The sequence below is a fragment of the Arachis hypogaea genome, chromosome 19 (genome assembly GCF_003086295.3).
Source record: "Arachis hypogaea cultivar Tifrunner chromosome 19, arahy.Tifrunner.gnm2.J5K5, whole genome shotgun sequence".
NCBI lineage: Eukaryota > Viridiplantae > Streptophyta > Magnoliopsida > Fabales > Fabaceae > Arachis > Arachis hypogaea.
In genome coordinates, this window is record NC_092054.1 from 155,041,668 (window position 1) to 155,051,124 (window position 9,457).

Below are 9,457 nucleotides of genomic sequence, written 5' to 3' on the forward strand. Positions count from 1 at the left end.
TACCAGTCATTAATTATTAAAGCCAAAAAAAAAAAAAGACAACCATCAGGAAAACAATGACCATTGATGCCGCTATTCCATGTGAACTATATATATAACGAAACAGAACGAATTGAAAAAATTACATTCTGAAAAATGAAATAAACATTAAATATTGATTTTTGTCCACTTTTTTAAGTCATTAAAAACATGTGGATTTTAAGCTTGTCATGGTTGAAAATTTGAAATTTTGGCGGTTCAACCAACACTTGTTACAAAAGAGGTTGCCATGATATCAACGACTAATTTTCAGTCAAGTTACATCACTAAGACGACTTCCACCCTACTGCACTCGTAAGTAAATCTCCCCTTGCAAGAAGGAATTCTTGTCAAACCTTGTCACACACGTTGAGTTGATGACAGTACCAATCTCAACTTCTTTTAGCTACAACGAAGGAAAGCCTTTTCATCCCTATAATCCGACGCAAACATGGACATAAAAAGTCACTACCGAAGATTACAAGCAAGCTTGTCTTTATCCCTCCTTCTCTATGTTTTATTACTTCCTCCAAACCAGGAGGAAGCTTCACGGCTTATGGTATATTTTTTCCAAAAGCATTGAAAATTTACATATGCATGAAACAGGACAAAGATAGAAATATGAATTGTTTCTAGATGTAAAAAATCCACTTAATTTGACTTTATATGATGAATTTGGTGTAGGTACTAAAATGATCTGTTTATTGAGTCATGAAATCTTTGAAAGGGTGAAACTGGAAATAATGAAAGCATTCACCCCAGTTGGATGAGGCATGAACTCAGCTATTTGGCAGCCAACCCATCGTGCTAAAGAAGCTAGTTTGCTAAAATCCCACATACATTAAGAACAATCAACAATCACTAACCAATGGGAAGCCTTCATTATTCCACTGGAGAGAGGAATGATTGGATACCAAAAACAATGAAAAGCAATCCACCTGATAGTGCAACCTGAAAAGTATTGAAGTACAACATTTAGATAACATGCACACACAACTTAATGCTACACCAGCAGTGTGGTAAATCAGAATTACACATTACAACCTAATCTCTACAAGCTAAGTAGATAAAAAGGAACAGAAACTAATACCATTTTTTCTGATATTTGAGATGCTAAACTCTTTCCTCCGATGACAGCAGCAGTAGTGCATAGTGCTTGTCCCCTGAGGGAAAAATTGAAAAATTTCAATTATCCTAAGAAATTTTAGGTTCACAGGTATGGAACACATTACTTAAATAAATATAATTGCACAAATCATGTCTATGCAGAATTCCAGCATAATATTCAGAAAACATATCCCATCATGGGAGACCGAAGGAAAAATTAATCAAAATCTTCAAAGAAATAGGTTGATACTAAATTACAGACAGAAAAAATTAAGAGTACAAACTTACAAAATCCCTCCAAGAACGACACCAAATGGGTTCTCATCCGCAGCCAAACCAATTGTAGCCAGCTGAAACAGAACAAAGTTATGGCTAGTGAAGAATAAAGCAGTGTCTAAGAATGGAGCATATGCAAGGGAAAAAATGTTCTATAACTACACTCACCTGGCTCTTGTCACCCCACTCCCCAAAGAAATTGATAGAAAATGCCTACAAAATGGAGTTGATAAAGTGGATCTGATTAACCATAGCTTAATTTTTTTAGTAAATACTGTTCAGTTATAATACAAATATGTTACCTTCAGAAAAATAGGGGACAAAAACTGAGATAAAAAAGGGCGTTGCTGCTTTTTCAAGTCATCATCAACCTAGGAGTTAGAATCACACAATGTATATACAGTTTTAGAACATCAAATACACAGCACCAGAGAATTCTATTTTGAATATATTCTTACAATCAATTATTTCCTGGAATTAAGGAGGAAAATTCTTAATCCATTCAAAATCATATCCATGCATCCAAGCAAGAAAAAATATATCAGATAGACATTTTATTTTTACCTTACTGCTATCTTTCTTAACTCCATTGTTAGCCTTCCAATCTTTGTCCTGGTAATAAAGGGAGCTCAATCAACTGTCAAGAAGGAAAAATAATTAACTTGAAAGAAGAAACCAAACAGAAGCGAAAAACAAACCAATTCTGCTTCTACTTCAGCCAATTCTTCAGCATCCCTGCTCGGTGAAATCATGATGCACGAGTGAAAAAAAAGAACTTCTATTCAGTTACAAGTTGATGTTCATTACAAAATAATCAGTAATTTACTGGCAAAGAATGAACAATCACCCGTCTCCAAATATAGCATCTTTCAAGGACCAAATTCCAAACCCAAAGAATAAAAATGTTGTAATGTGATGACTCCATTTACGTGAAATCTGCAAAATTACAGGAAGATCAGCACCCCAGAAAACTAAAAATAAATAAAATGAGTGTGTAATTTAATCAAACAATTGCTGGATCTCAAATACAGTTGGCCATAATATCTCAATATATGCAACATATTGACTAATAGAAGGATAGCACCTACTAATGATTCTAAGAAGAAACAGATAATGATGAGAATTGTGAAGTTCCACAACTAGCAAATAATGCTTACCAGATTTGGAGCAGCCCAACCAACTAGGGCAGAGAGAATAGTCATGACCTAGAATTTTCAAGGAACTATGAGACTTAAAATAAAAATAGATCAAAATAACAATAAAGCTGATAAAAGGAAGAAGACTAGATTCTTACAATCAAAGCCGATAGGCAACCCAATAAGACAAGGCGCCGGGGGTGTCGCATAGCCAGGATCTTGAAACAAACATCATGAAATCAAACATCAGGCTTTTGCTTTCTACTCAAAGTAATAAAGAAAGACAAATATTAAAGCCCTCTATTCTTGCCATAAACTATTCAATGAAGTAACAAGTAATGTTGCTCATTCAAATACTTCTATCAAACATATTTGGTGTTAATAGAGCAATGGGAAATTTTTTTATGTAAAAGCAACTGAATAATGATGACCAAATTGAAAAACAAATTCATTCAAAAACACACAAACTTGAACACTCATACTGTTCACTGATAAAATAGTTTCAAACCATGACACATCACACAACAAAAATTTCCCCAAAGAAACAAACAAATTGTATCTGAGGTAGTTCCAATCAAGAACACTACTCTGATAGGTCAGACAAGTGGCCCACAGAATGCAAGGCTTTAATTTGGAGTGCCTACCTAGCTCTAGTGAGTAAATCCTTAAATTAGTCTCTTAGGTTTGCGTTTGTTTACAGGCACGAGACATTGAAGCAGGGAAACAAAATTATGTTTGACAGATAAAATATGGATAGAAACATTGTGTCTAGAGACACTGAATTAGTATATTTTGTGTCCTTCTTGATAGGAAAGACACAGAGACACAACTTATTTTTCATTATTTTTATCAAATTTTCATAATTATATTTTTTATCATTATATTTTCTTAAACTTTTTTTATGAAAAAAAAATGAAAATAAATTAGATGTTCATAATTTATTATAGTTTATCACCAAACAAAATATAAGAACACTAATTTTTGTATCTCCATCATTTGTGTCTTGTTCTCAAAACTGAAGGCAGCATTAAATCTTTTGTTTCCGTCAAATCCCCCCTCCCCCCAACCAACCAACCAACCAATTAACTAAAGTGCATCTTTTTAGTCCTAACTAATTTTTTATCTTAAAATTTCAGAAACCAATTTGAGTATTTGCTACTCTAAATATCCACACATAAGAATGAATATATTAATTGGAGTAAGTCAAGTGCCGATACTGTGAATATATGATTTAGGAAATGCAAAAAAGGAAAAGACACGAAAAAAGGAGGTGAATCCAGTAGCTAAAGATTCAAAACTTTTTTTAACTAAAGTCTAAAACGTTTAGATTGCAGCTTAGAAGTAAACGAAAACAAACATAGAGGATCACTAATGAAGAATAAAAATGGCGAAGAATAAGTAACCATGAAGAGAAACATACCGCAGCTGCAAAGAAGGTTTTATCACCGATCTCAGAGAGCACGGTCATGGCCAGCGACTTGGTAAAACCCTGATTGATGAAAATGAATAACAGGATTGGCATCAGTTGACAAACAATGAGCAAATCCAAAAAAAAGAAAATTAAAATTGAGCAAATAATGAAAATAAATAAATGAAATTGAAATCTGTAGTACCTGAGCGATTGAAGTCATATTGGGGGAAGAATGAAGAAGAAGTGGGAAAAGAGAAGATAAAGCAGATGTGAGTGTGGGATTCGGAAAAATAGGTCCTTGGTTTCGCTTGTTATGTTACGTTATGTTAGTTGTTACCTAAAACAAGTGAGAGGCGAAGGTTGAAAGAGGAGAGAAGAGACAACGCGCGTGTAAAGTGCGTGCGTGCGAATTATTTTACTATTTTCTTATTCGCAAGCTTTGGCATTCAATTCTCTTCCTTTCCCGGGAATCGGAATCTCTCCCCACTATTATTTTGATTATTTGATTCGTGAAAACAAGAAAGCGTTCAAATATTTTTTTGTGCGCTATATTGTTATAGGTAAAAATTTTAAAGTAAACATCCAATTTGATTTTTGTCAGAAAAAAAATTTAATTTTTAATTTTTTTATTTTGAAATAATATGATCATTTTATTAAAAAATTTATTAAATAATAATAAAAATTAATTTTGTAGAAAGTTTTATTTGTATTTTGTATTTTGTGTGAATTTTAAACTTTTACAAATTATTAATAAGTTTATTTAAAAAAAAAATTTACTGTCGGTAGTTAAGTGAAAAAAATTTATTGATAAAAATGATGCTATAAAAAAAAATTGTAGTACAAATATCTTTTAAAAAAAAAAATAACATCGAATAAGAAATAAAAGAAGAGAACTTTAATGTTGATAATATTGATATTGGTGATAATGACAATAGAAAAAATAATGATGATGATAATAAAGCAATAAAAATAATAGAGGTATGAGTCATAATAATGAATATGAAGAAGATAGTGGTAGTAGTGGTAGTAATTGATTATATTGTTAAAAAAAATTTGTGGAGGTTTAACACCTCACAAAATACAAATAAAACTCTCACAAAACTAATTTTTGTTATTATTTAACGAATTTTTAATTGAGTGATCACATTATCCCAAAAAAAAGTTAAGAATCGAAGTGTCCATTTTTTGGACAAAGATCGCTTTGTCCTTCGTGAAAATGGACAAGACTATGTTGGGTGTTTACTCAAAAACTTATGTGTTATATATAGAAGTTTGTATTTTATACCAATAAATATATACAATATATAAATTTTAGTGTTGTTTATATCTGGCCCAAAACATAAGTCAGGTCCAAAAACACATAAAAGTCCAAATAACATCTACTATGTAACCGACCTCTTGAGAGATTGGACAGAACACTACAAGGTAATAACTCCTCTCTAAAGGAGTTATAACTAATCCCAAATATCTCTCACTTATTTCTAGAAAAGGAATTTCAGCAACCCTTATATCAAAGGACGATTATTCACCACCAGAAGTGAAAGTATGATTATTGGTTCATCACCTATAAATATACTGACACCTTCAGGTATACTTAAGTTCCAATACACTTAAATCTGCTAAGATCCTTACTGATTTAAGTATCGGAGTGTTTTGCAGATACCACTCCCATCTTTTCACAAACAACTTGGATGACGGTGTTAAGTTTAAGTCGAAAATCACCCCCTTGAAAGCTTGGACCTTACGTGTAGACCAGATATAATCTCATTTTAGGTATCTTTCGAAATAAGTGTATAGTATAAAAATTTTAGTACATAATATAAAAATTTTTAAAAAATTATATATTTAAAATATTAACTCATTAAATTAACAAAATATATTTTCAATAAAAATTTGTGTGTTATGTGTAAAAATTTATATGTTATATCAATAAATTTATATTATGGATAAAATTTTGTGTTGTGTTTCGAAAAATTATGTGCTATATACTTATATTACTACATTTTTATGCTCACCAATAAAAAATTATGTTCTACATACAAATGAGAAATAATAACGTATGCACGTGCTTTTTTATGCTGATCTTTACACTAATTTAATTAAATTTAGTTGCAAAAACTTTTATATATATAGCATCACTCACCAAAAAATAAAAAATATACATTTATATCGCCTTTTTACTTTTGGATTATTGTCTTTTTATGAACAACAATAACTGTCTAAAAGGTGAGTGAAGTTTTTTCGGCTAAGATTTTTGTTAATGAATATTTTAAAAACTTTTTAAGAATGAAAAAATAAAAAAGTTTTAAAGTTTTTATGAATTTAATATTATGCAACATTAAAAGGCTACTATCATATGTTAAGATACGCATGCCGAATATTTCTTATATTTTAATCACAGAGGATAACAACATTGATTCTTGATTCGTAGTGGGTGGAGGGGTAGGAGCAGTAGTTTTCAAGCTACCAAATTGAATTGATTACCAAAAAAAAATAAAAAATACAAAATTTAAATTTTTAATGTATTCACGATCATCTTAACATATATTTTAAACACATATATTAACTAAATTTTCATAAATAAATAAATAAAACTATTACTATTTGCAAGTTATCGTATTTGTAATTTTGTACCGTTAAAACTGTTTAACTTTTCCCTTAATAATGGAGCAAACCATATTATATTTGACTTTAAAACAATAAAAATGCAACAACCATGTACGACCATTTGTAACCTTTCCATGGAAATAACGCATTGGTATAAAACTTTTAAATACGAATTTGTTTTGGCTCGTTGTGGACGTCAGAGAAGGGTAACATTGTAAAAATAAAAAGTATGAATATATAATTGCAAATATCAGTTAGACAAGGCTACAAGCAATTGTTCATAAACAATCATCGAATTACTTGAAAACTGGGACTGCACTTTTGGGATAAGACACCTACTTTGTTAGCTAGTAATTTTAACGCAACAAATTGTGCTTGATCTTTGATGGCATAATGGCGACAAATATTATTACTATAAGAGTTGGTTTTTAAAGAAGTAAAACGTTGATCACGGAATAAAATATGCTACATTTTTATATGTGAGAATCCACCTCCAATCACATGGTTAGACAGTAGACACACAAGTTTTTTTGTTGTATAGATAAACTATCAAAATAAATTTTAAAAGACCTTCGTGTTTACAAACAGATCTTAAAATATTAAAATACAAAAGATAATTAAAATTAACAAAATCATCTGGACGGCAATTTAAAATTTAAAATTCAGATATGACTGCAACATTTGTTTATCGTCTCACTACTTATGTTAACTCTCCTGAACAGAGATGGCAACGGTGCAGGATAGGAGAGAGGAATGCTTTCCTATTTTTTGTCTCTGTCGCTAGATGTGTTTCCTATTTTCGTCTCCAACTTATGCTGTAAGGGAATATTGCCTCATTTCTATTTTTTGCAGGGCTCACTTTTTATCTCTTTGATAGTTCTAACTGAAAATTAATTTTCATAGAAATAAGAATGTAAGTATTCATTCTATACAAAACAATAAGATTTTATACATAAATACTAAACAGCAGACAACAACTTCTTTTGAACTAACACAGTAGGGGGACGTGACGACAAGGCAGAGCACAAAGTAGTGAACGAGGTCGGAGGCGGGCAGCGAAGAGGAGAATGGATACAACGGTGGAGTTGCAAAGAGAAAAATAGACGCACCTTTAAAGAGGAGAAAGAACGTCAAGAACAAAGAGAATAGCGTGGTGAGGGGTGACGCAATGAGAAGGGAGAGTAGCGAAGGAGTGGTTGCAGAGAGGTTGGATAGAGTATGGATAACACTAGAGATCTATGAATTGAAGAAGGATTATGTAAATGATGATTAGGAATTTAGAGTTTCTCTAAATAGATATAGCATGTGAAATGACAAAAACATATATGAAAAATAAACTATTAAAAACAATTAAGTAAATTTATAAATTTCGGAAATTACCGGAGATCTCTCCTAGGATCCCCACATCCAGGGACGGACTAAGGGGGGCAAGTAGTGGACTTGGCTCCCCCAACAAATTTTAAAAACTCATATACTATTATAATAAATGTATTGTATAGAGTAAAATTTAATAGTGTAGTAATAATAAAAAAAGTTACTATTCTTTATGTATTATGATTTAAATTTCTCTACACATATTTATATTATTTGTATTTTTTATTTAATTTAGAGTTTTTTTTACATTTCTTTTTTAAGATTAATTTTAACATTTATAATTATATAAAAAATATTTTAATATTATTTATGATAATATTTTTTTTCTTCTAATTTTATTTAGTTGTTTCTTTTTTATTATTTTTTAATTAATTTTTACCCCTATTATTATATAAAAATACTTTAATATATTTTAAATTCATGTAACAAAATTGTTAGTGCAATTAACTTATATTATTTTATGTTATATTTTTTAGGTTTAATTACTCTGTTGATCCCTATAGTTTTGCGAAATTTTCAATTAGGTCCTTATATTTTTTTTTCTTTTTAATTGGGTCTCTGCACCAATTTTTTTTCAATTAGGTCCCTCTTGGCAGTAATTGGCTTAATTTTATAGGGATCTAACTAAAAAAAAAATTTGGTGTAAGGACCCAAATAAAAGAAAAAAAAATTGTATGGACCCAATTAAAAAAAAAATTGGTGCCAGGACTCAATTAAAAGGAAAAAAAAGTATAGAGACCTAATTAAAAATTTTGCAAAACTATAGGGATCAATAGAATAATTAAAATATTTTTTAATGATATAAAACATAAAAATAACTTATTGTCACATAAATACTTAATAAAGTAAATTAATTAACAAAATATTTAAAAATATATAATTTTATATTTTATTAAATATAAAACCATAAAAAATTATCAAAAAATTATAAAAAGCGAGATAATTCTTTTATTTGATAAGTATTTATTAATTTTTTAATTAAAAAATCAATTATAATTATATCTATTATTAAATATATAGCATTATATTTAATTATACAAGATTTTAATTTTTGGCCCCTCCACTCTTAGATTTCTAGATCCGTCCCTGCCTGCATCTATCTCGAGAAAATTTTGCTTCCCGCCCTTGTCTCCACAAAAATTTTTTCTCACAATCAGATCCACATTCTAGACAGTTTTCGCAAAAATCCTCGCACTCGAAGAGTTTTGTCATCCCTATCCCTAAACAATTCCTGCTAAGGAAAAGATGTGAGTTGATTGTGTTTGGCAAATTTTTTTGTCATTTCAATCCTTTTAAATATGTTGGGTTGGGCCAGCGATTGTTCTTATTGGGTCATGCCTTTGGAACAACTGAAATTGCAAACACAAGAAATTATAACATGGGTCCAAAAATACAAGGACCGAAGGATGTGACCCGCCCTCAAGAGTCAGGTGCTCAACGCCTGAGCCAATCCAAATCATTATGTCAACAACGAAAAGATGGTGGATTATAGCATGCACTGGCCTAATTGAGGAGAAGGATGCACCTT

At 30.4% G+C, this 9,457-nt stretch overlaps 1 protein-coding gene across 3 annotated transcripts; it reads right to left on the reverse strand.

Moving 5' to 3' along the window:
• Positions 1-126: 126 nt before the first annotated feature.
• LOC112776089 (GDT1-like protein 4) lies at positions 127-4,477 on the reverse strand. Of its 3 annotated transcripts, none has more exons than XM_072227197.1 (13): positions 4,151-4,477; positions 3,958-4,026; positions 2,696-2,755; positions 2,559-2,606; positions 2,249-2,337; positions 2,100-2,136; positions 1,966-2,013; positions 1,704-1,772; positions 1,570-1,614; positions 1,414-1,475; positions 1,109-1,181; positions 885-969; positions 127-424 (listed from the first exon to the last, which is right to left on the reverse strand). In XM_072227197.1, the coding sequence occupies exons 1-12, from the start codon at positions 4,166-4,168 to the stop codon at positions 901-903; spliced, it is 687 nt and encodes a 228-aa protein (XP_072083298.1). In that variant the 5' UTR covers positions 4,169-4,477; the 3' UTR covers positions 127-424; positions 885-900. The 3 variants fall into 3 exon arrangements, with proteins under 3 accessions (XP_072083298.1, XP_072083297.1, XP_025675857.1); XM_072227196.1 differs by having other exon boundaries at positions 127-451; XM_025820072.3 differs by lacking the exon at positions 127-424 and having other exon boundaries at positions 645-969.
• Between the last annotated feature and the right edge of the window lie 4,980 nt (positions 4,478-9,457).